A 21,327-nucleotide genomic window follows, 5' to 3' on the forward strand; every position below is an offset into this window, starting at 1 on the left:
CCAATAGAAAATATGTGGGGCACATGTGGTTATATGACTGTAATTTGTTCTCCTTAACCTTCTCTCTACAAATGGATATACTTGGCTTCTGCCTGATGCCCTCACTTCTTTATCTGTCTCATAGTGTGCATCCTACCACCTTCTCAGGCACTTCATCTCTATCATCTGAAGAGAGCTGTGCACAAGAGTTGCCCTCGCAATCTGACAGATTTGGAGTGCTTTTGCAAGGAAGTGTGGGCAAATACTGCCAAGTCAAGATGTGCCATGCTAACAGACTCCTACCCAAGAAGACTGAATGCTGTAATTAAATCAAAAGGTGCTTCAACAAAGCATTAATTTAAGGGTGTGCACACTTATGCAACCAGCTTATTGTATTTTTTTATTTTTTTATATTTTTCTCCTAACAGATTTGTTTGTTTTTCTATTGAATTGTACAGGTTATAGGTCACATTAAAGGTGGGAAAAGTTTTGAAATGATTTATTGTGGTTTCATTTTTTTATATCACAAAAACCTGGTATTTTAACAGGGATATGTACACTTTTTATATCCACTGTATACATACATATATATGTATATATGTGTGTGTGTGTGTGTGTATGTGTATATATATATATATATATATATATATATATATATATATATATATATATATATATATAAGGGTGGGTCTACTTCAGAAGACTGACAAACCAAAAGACTAAATCCCAAAAGACTGAAAATTCAAAATACTTACCACATTTTTAATGCAAGGGGCAAAACCCCCTGCACCCCTCATGTGGGAGGCTGCGCCCACTCACACCCCCTGCTATATATACCAACTCCAACATCACACAACAGTGGAAAAGGGGGAAATTCCATCATTCAGTATTTTGAATTTTCAATCTTCGGAAGTAGACCTGTGGCCCAGGTTTGATTTGCTACCTAAATGTCAGACAACTAAACAGAAAATGAACAGAAGATTTGCTTACTCCTGGATAGATGGTGTAGGACTGTGACTTCTTACAGCAACGCCCAGTAGCTCAAGACAGACACTACTGGTAACAGTTTCTTAAACATACGTAGAACCAACACTGCCATAGTTTGAAACTACATGGGATCCCACTTTTTTCAATACTGCGGGTCTGCAGCTGCTTAAAATTCTTATAGACAATAATCACAAGAAGATGTCCTTATTGAAACAGGACATCACCAAGATAGATGAAGAACTTTGTATGCTAATAAGAGATTTCCACTCTGATGGTGTGTTTAATCAAATACTTAAAGAAGTTGAAACACAAAGTTGAAGTTATTGAGCATAAACACAACAAACTTCTGAGGGATGTGAATGCCAATGAAGAAGGTATTACCTATACCAACCTTGCTTCAGAAACAAAAAACAACCAAAATAAAAATGACAAGTTGGGCCCTACTAAAGAAAACAACCCTGTTTTTTTCCAAGAAAGGTGGATGGGTCCATAAGAACAGTTCTAATAGAACGTGTTGGGCTACAAGCCATGTCAACCAACTACAGCCCTCTAACCTGGCCACAAGCTTTTTTTAGGGTGGAGAAATCAAGCATCATTCAATCAGAGAATGAAAATGAGGTAGATACTGGAGAAATTTCAGTCACCAATAAAGCAACAAGTAATAGGTGGTAATCCATTAAGTACAGAAGAAGTAATTAGGGACCTGGGGACCCAAGTTGATAGCAATCTCTCATTTGACAACCACGTGGCCAAAGTGGTTAGAAAAACATTTTATATAGCCCACCTAATCATGAAGGGATTCACATCTAGATCAGGGGAGGTCATCGTGCCTCTTTACTCATCCCTCATCAGGCCCATAATTGAGTACAATGCCCCTTTTGGGATGTAACTTACCAGACACCTGCAGCAACTGGAAAGACCCCAAAAGTACCTCACCAAGAGGATCAAAGGGCTCAAACAGATGCCATATGCTGCCCGGTTAAAGAAACTCCAGCTCTACTCAGTGGCATACTGCCTGCTCAGAGGCGATCTGTGCCTGACGTATAAAGCCATGTCCAACCCGGAATTAATGGACATGCTGCACCTCAGAAAATCCAAATCCCATCGAGCCACGCCGAGAGACTTGAACCTCAGCACTGAAATAAATAGGACATGCTGGAGGGACAGATTCATAACCCAGAGGCTCCCTTCACTCTGGAATAAAATCCCAGTCCAGGTTAGGCAGAGTCCCTCATTGACTCTCTTCAAGAGGAATCTTGATTAGTGGATGGGAGATCGTAGGTTTACCCCGGGTATCACTTCTGTGTCAGACAGAGGCACAGTATACTAACCTCGAAAAAGGGCATAGCAAAATTAATTTAAAATGGGTGGCGAAAGCCAAACACACTCTGGCTAGGCTTATAAATGCCCTAGGGCAGATAGCCTAGTATGAACCTATGAACCTATAATACAGCCTCTTCTAATGCAAATGTAGCCAGTGCACGTTCAAAAACTTCGGCTTTTCTACTGAAACGAGAGAAAAGAACTGTCAGCACTCGGAATATGAAGTTGAGAGGTCTAACTACCTCCGAATTGTCAAACGACGAACAGTAAGCCCTTTTGATAATAAATTTTGTATTAAATTATCAGGTGTTTATTTTGACAAGCACCAGTTAAAAATGCTAAGTTATGGCTTCAACTTTGTTCCTACAAAAAAGGCGGACTTTTCCAGAACTATAATTGACTTTAAACAGTTGGTTCGCAAACTTAATTTAAATTATTTGCTACATCACACTGAAATGTGTAACTCTAGGTTATGTAAACCATCTTGTTACACCCCGGCCTTGAATCAAACCCTTAAAGTGTTTGAGGACGTTTGTATTCAGGAAATTGATTGTTTTTTGAACAGTAAAAAGTCTGGTAGTAGATGGTATGACAATTTGACTCAACCTGAGCGTAAAGCCTTACTAAAGTTGGTTGACAAAAATGACCTTAGATACATGAAAAGTGATAAGGGGGAAACATTGTGATTATGACAGTGGAACAATACAATGTTGCCATGTTTGAGTTACTTAGTAATCCTGAAGAATATATTGAAGTGAATGTTAGGGAAATTCACCACAGTTTTCATTATATCAGAGCATTTCTTTATGAAGCACTTATGAACCAAAGTTTAGATCTTAACACATGCAATTTCTGTTTGGTGGAAAAACCTAGGGTTGGGGCACTTTTTGGCATCCCCAAAACTCATAAGTCTTTAGACGACCCTCCTTTTAGGCAGATAGTTTCGGCATCACATTCAGCCACAGAGGGTTTGGCTTTGCTTATAGATTCTTTTTTAAATCCTGCTGTACAAGGGCTAGGGTTCTATTTGAAGGACTCTTGGGACTTCCTGGATAAATTCAGGGAGTTCGCTACTACTTTTTCCTACACATGTGAGAGACATATTATTTTTACAGTGGATGTGGTTTTATTGTTGACTTTTATTCCGCACCAAACAGGTGTGGAAGCTGTTAGGGAATTTCTTTCTTTGTATTCCAACCTTGGGGCTGAACAAATTGGTTTAGTGTGTAGTTTTTTGGAAATAGTGTTGGAACACAATTTTTTTTTTACTTTCAATGGGCATTTTTTAGACAATGTAAGGGGGTAGCTATGGGGCCTTCTACTGCCTCCTCATATGCAAACATTGTCATGGCATGGTGGGAGGCTACTGGCCTCTCTAAATTGAGGTAATCATACAGAGTACATTTTATGCTAGGTTTGTAAATGACCTGATTTTTTGTTTTAGAGGGTAATACCGGCATTTATGAACAATTTCGTCATGGCCTTAATTTAAGGTCTGGCGTTTTGCAATTTGTCAAGAGCGGTTGTGGACATTAGATTAACCTTTTAGATGTCAGTCTTGACTGGAATACAGTTTCTGGATGTTTTGATAGTAAGATCTACAGAAAGGAAACCTTTACGAATGATTACTTACATTTTAAGAGTAACCATCCTTTCTTTATTAAAAAGAACATCCCTAAGGGACAGTACATCCGGGCTTGCCAGATGACTACTTCCCATTTAGATTTACAAGAAGAGTTTTTTTAGAATTACCTCCATGTTTTTAGACAGGGGTTATGATTTGGATTATCTCAATGGCCTGCAACTTGACATTTTGGACAAAACAGACAAGTTTTATCCAGCTATACTCAAACATCCCTTTGTGAATAAACAAGTTATTGGAACTAGCAGATCTATTAATAGTACTTGTCTGTAATTTGGACAGGATAGGTGGATTGTAAAGGTATAAGAGAAATTATTCAGAATAACTGGAAGATTGTGGAGGGTAACAATGACTTGCCACAGACCCAATTTTGTGGACAGAAATACAAACTGTCTTAAAAATGTTCTTGAAAGAAATGGTAGTAAGGCTAATAAGAGCATTGGGAATGTCAGAATGGGGATGCTTAAATGTGGTCATTGCAATTTTTGTAGGTTTATTTCAGAAGGACCGTACATTTCCCTACCACACTTGGAACACACTACACAAGTACCTGGTCATTTTTCTTGTGGAAGTAAGGACATAGTGTACATTGGGTTATGCAGTGGCTGCAATTCATAATACGTGGAGATGACCACTCGTACTTTAAAAGAGGGTATTAGGGAACATGTATATAGTATTAAAAGCAAAGATTTAAACAATGTTTTATATAAACACACTATAGAGTGTACAAAATATAAAACAAAAATTATTTTCTATTTTAGAAAAAGTGCCTGGTAATCCCAGAGGTGGTGATTATACGAACATTGTGGAACAAAAAGAAACTGCTTGGCAGATTAGATTAGGGGCTGATAAAAAGCCCGGTCTAAATGATGCAATTAACATCAAATGTTTTCTTAAATATAAGAAACTTACTATTAGAAAGTTTTAATTAATTTATTTTCTGTGGTTCCCTGACAGTTCTACTTCCCAGTGCAGGTTGCTTTAACAATTAAAGTGCGCTTTTAATTGATTAATTGCCTTGGATTTTTTTATTGGCTTATACAGTTTTAAATTTGGTATATTACTGTGGTTTCTTTGACTTGGTTCTTATTGTCTGTTCTGAAGAAGTCCTGCTGAGACAAAAGAGTGGAATAAAGTTTTTATATGCTAAGCTACTTGCGTTCCAATCTTTATTGACCATCAGTACCACTGTCTGGTGTTTCTTGGTGAAAACTCAAAATACTTAACACATTTTTAATGCAGGGGCAAGCCCCTCTGCACCCCTCATGTGGGAGGCTGCGCCCCCTCACACCCCCTGCTAACTATATATACCAACTCCAACATCACACAACAGTGGAGAAGGAGGAAATTCCATCATGCAGTATTTTGAATTTTCAATCTTCTGAAGTAGACCTGTGGCCCAGGTTTGATTTGCAGCCTTTATGTCAGACAACTAATCAGAAAAGAACAGGAGACTTGTTTACTCCTGGACAGATGGTGTAGGACTGTGACTTCTTACAGCAACCCCCAGTAGTTCAAGACAGACATTGCTGGTAACAGTTTCTTAAACATAGGCAGAACCAACACTGCCACAGTTTGAAACTACATGGGATCCCACTGTCATATAATTATCCATCAAAAGGGACGGGGGTGGGCAAGAACTGGGCACTTGGGGTCCTAGTCACCTGACATCATAAGGCACAAAAATACATACCATTCAATGTATGTTTTATTTTATTATAAAAACAGAACAGTGATATTCATTTGTAAAAGTAAGAAAAGTTTACCTTTGTTATCTGTTGAACCTCTTCAAACATTTTAATTTCATTTTCATCCACCTGTTTGTCAAAACAAAAATCAATGAAAAATTACTCATCAATTTCAATACATTTTCATTAGTTAAGGAGAGTAACAGTCCACCAAGCTCCTTATGCAAACAGGCATAGTTCAGAAACGTGTAAGATAAAAACAAGCTATATACACATACTAAATATAAATTAGTTTAATGCAAGTACCTGCTGTAACACTAGAACTATCAGTAGGTCATACTTTTCAAGAACTCTTCCCCAGAAGCCACTATTCTGAGGACATTTTCTTGTCAACAATAAATAGAGATCACCACCATACACAGAAATGAATGACATAGTAATGGCGGCAAGCATTCCACTGAAGGGAAAGAAGTCACCACCAACACTATTTCCTTCTCACTAGAAAAGCACAAGCATCACAGGCAATGACACTCATATTTATTAAATTAGGAAAATAATAGTGATCCAATATTTCTCAAGGGTAAGATCAGAGGCCTACAAAATTTTACAATGATACACACAGTATTAAAAGAAGCATACTGGTATCAGTACATAAATACTTGGTGAAACTCTGGAAGGCAAAAGACAGTAAAGTCTTAAAAGTCTACACAGTACAATGCAATTGTGTCAGCATGCTATTTATAACTGACATCAAAGCACTGGTGATATACAGTTCTTTTCTGCCACACCGACAAATGTTTCACCTGTTACTATTGTGTCATCAGTCTTCTGGGTCCCCTTGAAGCCACAGTTTCAGCCAAGTACCTCTGTTGGGGAATTTTCTTATCCTTTCTTTAGAACTTGAGAGTTGCTATTAAAAATAGACCTGACAAATACTGTACCCTATACTATACCATAAACACTGTAGTGATTTGATTTTAATATTGAAATACACTAATTGAAAGCCTGGCTGGAATAATAATATTTTAAACATACTTCTGCTAAAGCACGCTGAACAGTTTTCAGTGGCACACTGAGTGGATTTGAATTGAATGAATTGAATAGAGAGAGAGTGAATGCATGTATGAAAGCAGAAGCGAATGTGTGTGAGAGATCGCAGAGATGTATGAAAACTGAAGAGAGTGTGTGAGAGAGATTGGAGAGATAAAGTGAGTGAATGCATGTATTAAAGCTGAAGAGACTGTCTTGTATATGAGAGATTCGACAGAGAATGTGCAATCTGATGCAAACTGACTGAATGAGAATGGAGCAAGTGTTGACATTTTAGTAATTTGACTTGTTTGGTTTGACGTTCTCAGGTTGGGGAGAGAGGGAATTTATTTGTATCTTCTTTTTTTAAACTAAACTCTAAAAACATAAGGTATGTTTCTGCAGGGAAAAACAAAGTACAACACATGAAAAACTGAACTGTTAATACTGTACTGTAGTTCTTCGATTTTTTTTTTCTGGCTGTTTGCGAATTCTGGTTGCTTGAGTTCCAGTTAACAGAGTTTAATGTATTGTAGACGCCACAGCAGAAAATTAATGATTACCTAAGGTGTAGGAAACAAATTTTGTAAAGAGATTTTCATATCCTTTGTCTTTTTTGCCTTTGTTAGTGGTACAATGTGCCTAACTGACCCCAGTGCGTGCATTTTAATTCTATAACTATCAAGTCTAGGCCCGAGTCCTTAGAAAAGTATCTGCAACAAAAGTGGCATGGTTGGCCTGTCACATGATGGTGACGGTCTGTTCTGGTTCAAACCTCCAAAAGAAAAAAAGTGCATTAAGTAGAAGGGTATCCTGGGGGCTAATGACAAAATCTCAGCATTTGACAACCCTATCGCTTTAAAGTTGTTGATAATGACAGAAGTTTGTAGCCCCATATCCTAATAATCTACAGTGAAGTAAAAATTATCATCAGCCCCCTTTTTCACACTTTCTACATGGTGTCAGCATTTTGTCTCAATTGTTGTCATTTCTCTAGATTCAGTGCCAGTTTCCTACCTTCTTTGACAGGTCTTCTCTCACATAATCCATCTCTTAGTTGGATGAACTTGTTTCCTCTTGCCTTCTTCCTGTTTGTTACAAATCTTCTTCACCCCATTGCTTTCTGCTTTCTTGCACATGTGCCTGTATGACTGTAATTTGTTCTCCTTTAACTTCTCTACAATTGGATATAATTGGCTTCTGCCTGATGCCCTCACTTCTTTATCTGTCTCAGTGTGCATCCTACCACCTTCTCAGGCATTTCATCTTTATCATCTCTAGCTTTCTGAACTGCTCTGCCTTCACTGCCCAGGTTACTGTACCATTTTGTGCACCTTACTTTTCAGCTTCTTTGGCATTTTTCTTTCATACACTATCCCCAAAACCCTGTGGCAGTTGGCTGCAGACCCTCTGATTCTAGCTTTAACCTCCCCATTTAGACTTCTCTTCTCCTCAACTACCCAGTTAACCTGTTCCACTATTTTCTCCTTTATCTCAGTTTTCAGCTTCTTCCTGATTTTCCTAATTTGCTGTCACGACAATCATCTTACCTGTACTTAGTTCCATCCCAAGTGCTTACAGTTTTGCATTGTATTTCTTTATCGTTTGCTGAAGTTCTTGTTCAGAGTCTGATTGTAATTCAGCATTATCTGCATATAGCAGCTTTGTTGATGCATCACCTCCGACCTGTTTCCTAATGTAATCCATCACCAGTATGAACAGTAGTGGGCTCACAGCTAAACCCTGATGCATATCCACTCCCACTGGGAACTCCTCTGTAAGTCCAAGCAGTGAAGTAGAAAGAACATCTGCAAACTTATGTCTGCTGTTACCAGACACAAGATGCATCAGTAAGCATTATGGATTACTGTCTCAAGCCTTGGCCATTGGTGGGTATCTGGCTTAAAATACTATATTTTTTGCTCCAACTCTTCATTGCTGGAGCCAAAAAAAATGGGTTGATCCAAAGTGCAACTGTACCAACTAACAGATGCACTTAGGGTAAAGTGTGAGGTGACTAAAGATTTTAAAAACAGCACAAAAGTAGCAGCCTACCATGTAGTAAGCAGTACGTTAGAAAATATAAACTATAACAGATGCAAAAAATATCTAACCATAAAATTTGTTTGTTAAACTTGTAAATCAACTCCACATAAATGCCTCTTTTCAGATACAACAGAGAATAAATATCTGGTTAATGTATACTGATTCAAAAAGTGAACAACTACAGACTGGGCATTAAATATAACTGACGCTTGTGAGCAGCTCACAGCTATGATCATCCACTTTAAACCGTCAGGCAGCCAGAATGCTGAAATGCAAATGTAAACTGAGTAACTATAGTAATCTCAGATAATATAAAAACCTGTTAACCACATACAGGGACTGGCAGACCTACAAACTGAACAGCATCATAAGGAAGAAGACTGAAGACTAGCTTACAACAATGAATACACTATTCAAAGATCTACTGCTATGGTGAGCATACTCGAATGATTGTAGGTTCACAGGTTGCTACTAGGCAACAGACTAGTTTAAACCCTTTGAAGCCTAACCACTGCAGTCCTATTTGTACAATCAACTAGTTGACCCCCCCCCCCCCCCGTCCACAAGGGAGAAGTTGACTAGGCCTGTGGAAAAGTACAGTTGTGTAAGATCTCACCATAACAGTAGATGTCCTACATTTCACTGTTGCAATATTTTTTACTCTTGGAATACCCTGCCAAAGACAGCCTAAAGTCTAGTAAGCATACCAATGCCTTTATACCTTCCAGGCATTGTACATCAGACATATGTCTTAAGTACAAGACATAAGGTACATATGTGACGTACAGACACCTAATCCTCAGAACTAAAGTGCCCCAGAAGAACCATAGCAACCTGACAGAAGACAATTACATGTATATCCAGGAAAGGAAGAATGAGAAAAGGACTTGAAAAAAAGACCCCTTGGCCAGAAGGAGGGAAGCAAAGTAATGAGGTCATAAGGAAGGGACAGAATACTGTAACAGTGAGAAGTAGGTCATCTACTGTTATGGTAAGATCTTACACAATTGTACTATATCCATCCTTTTCACTGTTGCAGTATTCTTTACTCTTGGGAGAGTACAAAAGTTATTGGAATGTATGGGAGGAGGAAAGCAGAGAAAAGCCCTCCACAAACACTTGAAAGGTGGCCCTGGCAAAACTCACACTGGCCCTGAAAATGACATTCAACTTGTAATGCTTGTTAAAAGTGTAAGCAGAAGACCAAGTAGCAGCATTCAACATGCATCTAGTATCTAGACACTTAAAAGTACTAGAAGAAGCTGCTGCCCTGGTAGAATGAGCATGAACAAAAACTGCTTGCCAGGAAAAGAACAGCAAAAAGAAATGGCCTCAGAAATCCAGGAGGAAATGGTTTGCTTAGACACCACCAAACCCAATTTCCTGGTATGAAAGGAAATAAAAAGTTGCTCAGATTTTCTGACATATTTGTCTTATCCTAGTTAATATATGAGCTGTGTATGTAAATCCAAGGTGTGAAGAACCCACTTACTAGTCTGTGGAAAAGGGGAAAAAAGAAAAAAAGATGATTGGATTGATTCAAGGACAAATCATTAACCACCCTGGGCATAAAAGAAGGATTAGTACAAACAGACACCCTGTTCCTGTAAAAAAACAAAAAAGGAGGAGTCTCCATGAGTTTTTAAAGTACAGAGACCTTTCTGGAGAAGTAAGAGCCATTAACAACACAGACTTCCAAGGATAATATTTAGGGAAGAAGAAAAAAGAGTCTCAATGCCCTACCCCTGTATTCTGCCTCCCACAGGCTGTTGAGAGGAGATCTATGCCTGGCATACAGGGCATTGTCAAACCCCACTCTGATGGACCTCCTGCATATCCACAAAGCAAACAGTTCCAGAATTACCCATTCTAAAGACTTAAACCTTGCCTGTGATATAAACAGGACCTGCTGGAGAAATAGGTAAGTCTCCCAGAGACTACCCTGTCTATGGAACAGGCTCCCCGTCCATGTGAAACAGAGTTCCTCCCTAACCCAATTCAAGTGCAACTTGGACAACTGGATGGGAAACCAGTTTGGCACCTATGTCTCTAATGCAAACAGGTAACCTGCAAATGGTTCATCTCCCAGGCTCATGCTTACACTTATCAAGGGTATCAGAACTTGTCAGAGATTTGGGATGCACGGCCAGGCTTAAAAAGGCCCCTGTAGTCATTAGCCTAGAAAACACATATGACACTATGAACCTATGGACTGAGCCAATTTTTCAAGAACAAAATTAAGATCCCAGGAAGGAGGAATAGGCAGGCTTTCTTGGAAGCCTGATATAAAGGGTATCTTTTAAAAAATGTTTTACTTCAGAACTAGAAGCCATATGTGGATTAGGTTCATGGGTGTTTACTAGGGGAACGACCACAAAGGCCTTTTTAAGCCTAGCCATGCATCCCAAATCTCTGATAAGTTCTGGTACCCTTAATAAGTGTAAGAAGGGGCTTGGGAGATGAAACATTTACAAGCAAGGACCTGGAAGATGAAACATTTACAGGCTGCCTGTGTCCATTAGAAACACAGGTGTCAAACCACGGATGAATTTCCTGTTCCCCATCCAATTTTCCAAGTTACACTTGAATTGAGTTAGGGAGGAACTCTGCTTCACATGGATGGGAAGCCTGTTCCAAAAATGAGGTAGTCTCTTGGATACATATTTGTCTCTCCAGAAGGCTCTATTTACATCACAGGCAAGGGTTTAATCTTTAGAACAGGTAATTCTGGTGCTGTTTGTTTTGTGGATGTGCAGGAAGTCCATCAGAGTGGGGTCTAACAATGCCTTTTATGCCAGGCATAGATCTCCCCTCAACAGCCCGTAGGTGACAGAATACAGGGATGAGGCCTTTTGGTGGTCTACACAGGACATGTTACACCTTGCATTCTTTTAGTGAAGAACCTCTGTGGACCTTCCAGCTGTTGGATATACCTGGTTAGGCATATACCAAAGGGGGCATTGTACTCAATGATAATTTTGATGAATGCCAAATACAGTGGAATAATGACTTCCTTGGACTTAGATGCCATACATTTGTTTATAAGTTGCACAATACAGAATGATTTCCTCACTAATGTAGACGCGTAATGGTCAAAGGCTAAGTTATTGCCTATGTGTGTCCCAAAGTCTCTGAATACTGGGTCAACTCTTATGGGTGTCCTGAAGATATGACAGTTACCAGGGGGTGGATGACTTCCTGAAGGATACTATTATGCATTTCTTGGAATTTAGTTTTAGTCCATGGCTCTGACACTAATTTACCTGTGTCAGTCCCTTCCTGGTTCAGCGGCAGACCGGAAGAAATGGCTGACAAATGAACATTAACAGATAAATATAAATGAACATTAACAGATAAATATGCCAAACCAGAAATGAGAAACCCAAACAAATAAGAAAGGACTGTATGGACCCCCAAAGAAAAAGGTTCCAGATCATGCTTGAGACAACAAATAGAAAATCTTCTTCCATTTAGTCATATAGGATTTTCTACTAGTTGGTTTTCTGGCATCTGGCAAAACTCGAAGCACGTTCTCAGAAAACTGGTGCCTGAAAGGATAACAGACCCCTTGTCCTGTGTAAGAAGACTCATCTTCTAAATTAACTTGTGATGATTGCCCCTGGTCAGGTGAAATAGAAGGGGGAACCAGTGCTGTCTGGGCTAAAAGGGAGTCACCAGCAAGATTCCAGGTGTGTCCCACATGATCTTGTGCAGGACCTGTGGTAGTAGAGGAAACCGACACATACAGGAACATCCCCTTCCAGAAAAAGGCATGGCAACTATTTTCCAATCCACAGGACTTGGCACTCTGGAAAACAACTGGGAAAATTGACTTTTCAAATGGGAGGGAAAAAGATCTTCCTGAGGTGTACCCTACCGATGTACAAAGTCCAGATACACTACCCCGTGAAGCATACATTTAGAGGATTTGTCCTGGACCTGCCCAAAGAGTCTGCAACCAGATTGTGCTCTGAAGGGATGCAAACCACCTGAAGAACCAAGGGATAGCAGACAGCAAAATTCGAAGCCTGTAGAGCCAGCCTGCTAAGAAAGTAAGATTTTGTGCCCCTTTGCTTGTTGATGTACCATATGATTGTGGTTCCTACTGTAAAAACCTTTAGATGACATGGAACCCAAAGGGAGTGAAAAGCCTGGAGAGCTGGAAGTACAGCCCTCATCTCCTTGATGTTGATATATTCTATCAGTTATTGATGGGACCAAATACCCTGGGCTTTTAGATTGTTGGAGGATGCTCCCAATCATGATCAAATCATCCACTTACAGCTCATGAGTAGGGAAAGGAACCTGAAAAGGCAGACCAGGATTCAGGGAAACATGATGAATCCACCAGTAGAGCTTGAACTTGAGACAAGGTAAGAGAAGGCCTGAATACCACAGTGCTGGACCCAAATAGTCTTGAGATGCCATTGAAATTTCTTCATTTGGAGTTTGGCAAAAGGAACCATGGGAATGGTGGATGCTGTGTACCCTAAGGCTTTTGAAATGTCCTTTCAAGAAAGACTGGAAGATGAAGAACAGACCAGAAAAAAAAAAAGCCAAAGAAAAAAACGTGGGAGATGAGAGACAAGCCAACATTGGAATGGATTGAATACTGCAACCCAAAAAAACACATATCCCTGAGAGGGAGTCAACACAGACTTTTTAAGATTAAGGTTGAATCCTTCACTGAGCAGAAGAAGCACAGTGAAGTGCAGATTTTGAAGCAGGAACTGTCGACAGAAGGCATGAATTAGAAGCTCATTCAAATAATTGAATATTTGAATTTCCTGAAGTCTAAATAAGGCTACCACAAGGGCCAGACATTTGGTAAAGACCCTTGGAGCTGCAGAAAGACCAAAAGGCAAAGCAAAGAACCGATAATGAGAGGAAGAAACAGAGAAATGTAAAAACTTCCTGAAGAGAGGGTGAAAAGGAATATAGAGGTAAGCATCCTTCAAATCCACTGATGACAGAAAAGCTTGAGGAAGCAACAGAGGGAAAAGCATCTGAAGAGATAACATCCTGAAGGAAGGGACCTTGAGAAAGATGTTGAGAAAAGGACAGGTCTAGGATGGGCCTCCATAACATTTCCTTCTTGGGAATCAAAAACATTCAGGAATAAAACCCAGTTCCCTGCTAAAATAAAGGAACAGACTTAATGGTTCCCTGATCCAACAGATCTATCAGAACCAAGGGGAAATTAGGAAGCTGGCAAGGAGGAGGCTCGGGAAGGCTGAAAATGAAAGAAAGGACTTCCATGCCATAAAATAACAATTTTGGATGATGGGAAGAACCCAGGCATCTGAGGTTATCTGTTGCCAAACAGGAAAGGAAAAGGTTAGCCTGAGGGACAGAGGAATTTGGCTGAGGGGTAGGGGAGGTTGGATGTCAGACAGAGGCAGACTTGTTAGGAAAAAAAGGTTTTTGGCCTCTAGAACTCGAGTGGGGTTGTCAGAGAAAATCTGCTTAAGAACCCTCTTGCTGCTAGCAGGTTATCTAGGCTGCCTACAGACAAAAGAAAATTTAGATGGATAGTTCCTCCAGAACTTGGGTACAGGGGAAACAAAGATCTGCTTCAGGTCTTGTATAACCTTACCCTTATCCTGCAGAGTTTTAAACAATTATGCAACAGCAGTGCCAAAGAGATTCTGGTTGTATAAGGGGAGCCTAAAAGTTTGGCCTTAATGACATCAGGTAAGGCTTGAAGATGCAACCAAGAGTATCTCCTCATGACAGAACCAGATGCAGCTGCCATAGAAAAGGCATCAGTTGCACTTAATGGAATGGCAATCCACCTGAGAGGCAGAGCTCAGAAGAGAAAGGGAAGAAGTATTACATCCGAATGAGCCATATCAGCCCCCGCCACACACACACACTAAGCTCTGAGAGAAGAGCCAGGGCTTGTTGGTCTGATAATTAATGGCCCTATAAAACAAAGTAGCAGAAATATACACTTTTTTACCATACTTATCGATAGCATGACAAAAGCTTGGAAGAGGATAGCAGTTTGGATGGATTACATAGGGACATGGAAAGAAAAACAGGATCAGATGTATGACTTTTATACAAATATATGATCCTCAGGGAGTCTGGAGTCTTAGAAAATGGATATTTAGAGTCAGGAGCCTGAGAAAGTGCTGCAAATGCATGCAAAATGGTAGCTAAAACAGGACGGACTGCAGAAGGTGTGAGCAAGTCTATTTACAAGAGTTCATACCATCTCTTTTAAACCTAAGAAAACAAGGAACAGTCCCCACTTAAAGTGTTCCATCATACATGCCACTGTATCCCCAAAATATAATTATTCAAAAGGAGAATAGTACAGCTGTGTACCTACCATAAATGTAGATGTTCAAGTGTATTCACTGTTGCAGTCATTACTCTTGGGTTATCCTGCTGGCAGGCTACCCTGCAGTCGGCCAGAATTCCAAAGTCTAGGTCCGGCGTCGGCTGCTGTCACCTCTTCCCTGACGTCAGTGTGCCAGGGGTATAAAAGATGCAGCCGACGCCATTTTCTTCAGTTTTACTTGCCCCAGATGTCAGGTGCCCCAAATAGGTAGGCTGAAAAATATACCAATCAGAAATGCATGCACAAAAATAACATTTCCTTAATCTACAAGCAAATACACCAAAAAGGTTGTATAGGACAGAGAAGTGCAGATAAGTCCCAGCAAAGAGAAGGGGGGTGGTGGGTGGGTAACCTGGACTGCAACAGTGAATACACTCGAACATCTACATTTATGGTAGGTACACAACTGTACTATATTCGTGTTTCACTGTTGCAGTCATTACTCTTGGGTAGAATCCCAAAGCTGAGGATGGGTGGCTGGGCTAAATAGGATTAGGAGAGGCTATGAGGCCTGGCAGAACTGCAGTGGCGAAGCCTGCCTGGACTTAAGAGTAGAGAGGCAAGTGGTAGTGCTTTGTAAAGGTGTGCACTGAACTCCAAGTTGCAGCCTCTAAGATTTCTTTGGTTGGTACTCCTCTGAGGAAGGCTGCTGAAGTGGCTGCTGCTCTGGTGGAATGAGGTCTAATGCCCTTAGACACTGATTTGCCATGTTGAAAGTATCAGAAATGGATGCAATGGCCTACCCATTTAGAAAGAGTCTGTTTTGAGATAGCCTTTCCTTGTGATCCTGCAGCATATCACACTAAAAGTTGCTCAGTCTTTCTGAAAGCTTTAGTTCTGTCCAAGAAGAAGCGCAACTACCTGTGTATGTCCAAAGAATGCAGAATTTTCTCACCCTTGTTCTGTGGATTTGGGTAAAAGGTAGGCAAGTGAATGGTTTGGTTGAGGGTCACACTGGACACCACCCTTAGGCATAAATGTAGGGTTTGTCCTCAGAGAAACCCTGTCTGGGTGAAAAATTATGAAAGGTTCCACAGCAATGAGTGCTTGTAACTCTGAGACTCGCCTTGCAGAGGTTATGGCTAGGAGCAGAGCTGTTTTCCAGGATAAGAATCTTATATCTGCTGTTGATGCTGGCTCGAAAGGAGGTAGTGTAAGTTTTTCCAAAACATAACTGAGGTCCCAGGCCGTAATTGGTGCTCTCCTTGGAGGCCTAATGTTTTTGGCCCCTCTGAGGTACTGCCTAATTAAAGGATGAGAAAAGATAAGTGGTTCCGTATTGTAATGTGCAGAAATGGCAGAGGCATGAATCTTAATTGATGAGAATGAAAGGCCTTTGTTCAGCATCTCAGTTAGGTACTGTAAAATCTGAGGAATATTTGGTACAGACATGTCAATGCCTTGTTCCTGGTTCCAAGCACAGAATCTCTTCCATTTTTCTGCATAAGATTTTCTGGTACTGGGCCTCCTGGCCTCCAAGATAACATCCATAACAGCTTTTGAAAGAGGAGTGTTCTGAATGACTACATTATCTGCCATGCTGCCAGGTTTAAGGTCCTGAGTTGGCTGTGCAGGATCTGATTGTTTTGTTGGGTCAGCAAGTGAGAAGTCTAAGGCAATATCCATGCTGGACCTTGAGACAAGCTCTTTAGGATTGGGTACCAGTGCTGGCGTGGCCAGTCTGGTGCAATCAGAATCATTTTTGGCTTCTCTTGTCTGACCTTTAGGAGTACTCTGGGAAGGAGAGGCAGTGGGGGAAAAGCATATACTGTTAGATTTTTCCAGCTGAAAGAGTGGGCGTCCACTTTCCATGCTTGCTTGTGGTAAATCCTTGTGCAAAATCTCTGCAATTGACAGTTGTGAGGGGAGGCAAATAGATCTATGTCTGGGCATCCCCATTTCCTTATTATCATGTTGAAGACTTGTGGATCCAGTTTCCATTCGTGGGGATCCATGAGGTTTCTGCTTAGTTCGTCTGCCAGAGTATTTGTTTTTCCTGGCAGGAATTGTGCTTGCAGGTGAACTTGAAAAGCCAATGCTGTGTCCCATAAGGTCATTGCTTGTCTGCAGAGGGGGTAGGAATGTGTACCTCCCTGCTTGTTTATGTATCACATGACCGTAGTGTTGTCGGTCTTTATCAGTAACTGTCCTGGATGAAGCAGGTCCTTGAAAGCTGTCAGGGCATTTTGTACAGTTAGCATCTCTTTTTGATTGATGTGAAGATGCATCTGGTTTGCAGGCCATGTGCCCTGAATACATTTTCCTGCCATATGGGCCCCCAGGCATAATCTGATGCATCCGTTGTCAGTGTCTGTCTGGCTGTGGGTAAACTGAATGGCAGACCCTTGTTATGGTGACAGGCTTCTGCCCACCATCGAAACTCCTGTTTTAGGCAGGGAATGAGTGCAATCACTGTCTCCAGGCTGTGGCAATGCTGAGTCCAAACACTTTTCAGATACCACTGTAGTTTCCTCATATGCAGTCTGGCATATGGAATTAGAAGAATGCAGGATGCCATGAAACCCAAGGCCTGCAGGATTTTCCTTGCAGATAAGTGGGTTTTTGTTGCCAATTTCTTGAAGTAAGTCGTCAGTTGTTTTTGCTTGTCTGGCGTGAGATAAGCCATTTGGGCAGTTATATTTAAGCTTGCACCCAGGAATATTATTTCTTGAGATGGCACTAGTTTTGATTTCTTTTTGTTTACTGTGTACCCTAGGCCAATTAGTCATCTTTTTTCAAACGCCAGATGCTTTAGAAGAGTGTCTTTGTTCTCTGCTTGAATTAGGCAGTCATCCAAGTAGGGATATATTTGAATTCCTTTTTGTCTGCAAAACGCAATTACTGGTGCCAGGCATTTTGTAAAGACCTGGGCGCAGTAGATAAGCCAAAGGGCAGTGCAGAGAATTGGTAATGCATTGAGCCAGCTATGAATCTGAGGTATCTTCTGCAAGACTGTCTGATTGGGACATGCAGGTATGCCTCCTTTAGGTCCAAAGTTACGAGCCAAGCCCTCTTGCCCAGTATGGGCAGTAGCTGCTGAAGAGTCAACATTTTGAATTTTGGAACTTCCAGAAACGTATTTAGTATAGACAGGTCCAGAATTGGTCTCCAGGTTTTGTCCTTCCTGGGTACTAGGAAAAGTCTGGAATAAAATCCTTGCCCCTGCTCTTGTTGTGGCACTTGCTGAATGGCCGCCATGTCCATGAGGGCTGTAATTTGTTTTTGCGCCTCTGCCCATTGATTGTGTGGCAGGTCTGGCATGCCCTTTGACCGTGGTAGAGTGTGAAAATGGAACCTGCAGCCTTGGGACACTATGTTCAGGACCCATTTGTCTTGGGTAACTATTTGCCAATTTGATGAAAACAGTGCTAGCTTTCCCCCTAAGGGGGCTGTCAAAAGAAAACTGCTTGGAACTGGTAAAGGAAAGTCATTGGGACTGTTTCCTGTAAGATTGTGATTTGTCTTCTCCGCTTTTGGAGGTAGGTGCACCCCATTGTTTAGGCCTGTATGAGCCTTGGGGCTGACATCTGCCTCCGGGATGCCTGTATCTGCCTCTTTGTGGTCTGTCTGAGACTGGAAAGGACCAATTTTTAGAAGTTCCTGCTAAACCTGGGTGGCTGTGTGACAGCTAGCAACGTTGTGATCAGGGCCTAGGCAAGGAATACACTAAGAGTGAAAATTCTTATGAGGTATTTGCTTCCCACAAGAAATACAATTGTTAACTTTTTCTGACATCGGTCTGGAGCAAGAAAAAAGTTTCCCCAATAGGGTACTTAGCTTTAATGAAGACTTCGGTTCTGAAATTCAGATTTGAAAATCTCAGGAGTCGGCCGACTGGCACTTGAAAACTGCTTTTGCTTCGGGCACCACGCGGCAAGAAAGACTGAAGAAAATGGCGTCAGCTGCATCTTTTATACCCCTGGCGCACTGACGTCAGGGAAGAGGCGACAGCAGCTGACACCGGACCTAGACTTTGGAATTCTGGCCGACTGCAGGGTAGCCTGTCAGCAGGATAACCCAAGAGTAATGACTGCAACAGTGAAACATGATGAACATCAGGGACAGTGAATCTTCTCCATCAGATCCCAGGGCAAAAGGAGGAATATGCCAAAGATTCAAAAGAATCAAACTTTTCAGCTGAAGAATCAGAATCCCCAGGCCTCTTAGAAAGAGTGGAAGACCAAGGGAGCAGAAGCAAGGACAGACAACCGTTGTGGGGGTTTTAGGGCCATAATGGCATTAAACAGCCTCTTAGTAAAGTCCTGTCACTCTTTATTAGGATCCTTAGCCACAGAAGCCACATACTTGGGTTTCTGTTTCTTTTTTAAAGGAACATCTGCTTTATCAAATCTAGCCGGTTCAGACTCTAGCGTAGATTCGATAAGGGTACCAGGTTCCTCTTCCCTAATTAATATTTGAAGAATCTCCCTAGTCCCCTTGGATATAATCAGCTGTGGTTCCTCCTCTATATTTGTACTGGATGTATTTACAGCCTCAGCGGACATGCAGATATACAGTTCCATGTTGGCCTCCAACTGGGTCGCAATAGAGGGAAATGGAGTCAGCACCAGATGGTCCTCAGTTTCTTCATCCAATCTGAGGGAGACAACTTGTGGAGGCTGGAAAGCAGCAGGATCACTAAATGACTTTTTTTTTGCTTTTCTCTTATGTAGCAGCTAAACTTCGGCACAGGCGGATTCAACCATGGTACCCTCAGCCAAAAGCTTCAGATGTTGGTTTTCAAAATAAACAGAGAGGGATGACAGATGACTTCAGTGTCTCAGGGACAAATGTCTGACAAATCTCACACTGTGTACAGTCATTTGTAGCACCTACACAAGAAAAATGTACTTATCATGTCTATCTTTATTGGGAATTTAGCTCCCACATTTACATGTTCCCTTCCTAGATGACATGAACACAAAAAGAAAGGAAGAAATCCCAATGGGGCACTTACCTTTAGTAGGCTCAGTAGATAAACCAGTTTAATGAATGGCATACAGAGTGACTTCAGAGGTAACCTTCAGACTGGTGGCAAAGAAGTTCTCAAGCTTATACGCCATATGTCACATATGTACCACATGCCTTGTATGCAGAACATATGCACGACATATGATTCCTAGGCTTTGGTATTATGGCAGGACATTAGGCTATCCTCTGCAAGATATCCCAAGAATAGAAAATACTGCAACTGTAATAAGGAAGGACATATTTTCCATTTTCCATCCATTCATCTAAGTTAGATTTGAAGATAGTGAGTGATGTACTTTGCTCTACAGAATATATGCATTTTATTCCATAGGCACTTAATTCTTTTGGAGAAATCTGTGACACCAGCAAGTCCTAGTTGTCCTGAATCTTGTATTTGTGTCACCACCAGTCCTGTCGGTTGGTAGCAGATCAAGATGGATTGGGTCATTTACACCTTTGCAAGCCAGATAGAAATCACCACACAGGAATCTGTAAGGGGTTTTAGATGTTTTCGGTAAGACAGACAACTCATTCCAGAGATATATATATATATATATATTTTTTTGGTTGAAGAACTACTGGGCTTTTTCAAGGCGGGTTAAGAGTTTGTTCAGGTACATAAAGGAAGATGCAGTGAATTCTGGTGTGGGGCTAATCAGGGACAATTATTTAAGGGAAATATGATCTCCTTTGACCATGAGGATACACTGTTATTAATAAGCTGGTTGAAGGAGAAGGCTTTTACTGCTGACAGTACATACATGTTAATCAAAAGAGATTACATTATCCATACAGTGGCCTAGGTGTCCAAGTGCCAACCTTAAGAGGATAATGTTTGTTTATGTTGTGGATATGACAGAGTTCCTACTTCCCAAACTGTAAAGTGCTACATTTTTGTCATTCAACTTTATAGCATGATTCTGACAGCACAGGTTTGCCCAAATCAGGTCTTCTTGGAGGATAAGAGTGTCTTCAGGGAAATTGATGATGGCTTCAAGCTTGCAATCATGTGTGAACTTGCTCACCCAGAGACCTTTAATATCACTATCAGAACTGATAATGAAATATAGAATTTGTCACACAACAGAGCACTGGAGTACACCACTGGTGGCAAGTCTCTTGGAGGATGGTCTGTCATCAACTCTAACAGAATACTATCTGCAGAGTGACACTGCAATTCAGAGGATTTATACTGAGTTTGACCAGTTTGATGATGATGCCAGAGTACGGTATAGTATCAACTATATTAGTTAAATTAAGATAGGCTGTGTGCATTTAGTTACCCTCATACAATGCTTCTGCATCTCTTTAAA

The 21,327-nt window shown here is 40.9% G+C and overlaps 1 protein-coding gene across 1 annotated transcript in view; it reads right to left on the reverse strand.

The window, feature by feature from the left end:
- Nucleotides 1-21,327, reverse strand: part of DNAAF9 (dynein axonemal assembly factor 9) — a 2,711,795-nt gene that overhangs the window by 1,562,002 nt on the left and 1,128,466 nt on the right. Inside the window, exon 19 of the mRNA XM_044064082.1 lies at nucleotides 5,698-5,748. Within this exon, the coding sequence (XP_043920017.1) occupies nucleotides 5,698-5,748 (51 nt within the window). The remainder of the gene's footprint in view (nucleotides 1-5,697; nucleotides 5,749-21,327) is intronic.

This window comes from Protopterus annectens, chromosome 2.part2 (assembly GCF_019279795.1).
Source record: "Protopterus annectens isolate FY-2018-M chromosome 2.part2, PAN1.0, whole genome shotgun sequence".
Lineage (NCBI taxonomy): Eukaryota > Metazoa > Chordata > Ceratodontiformes > Protopteridae > Protopterus > Protopterus annectens.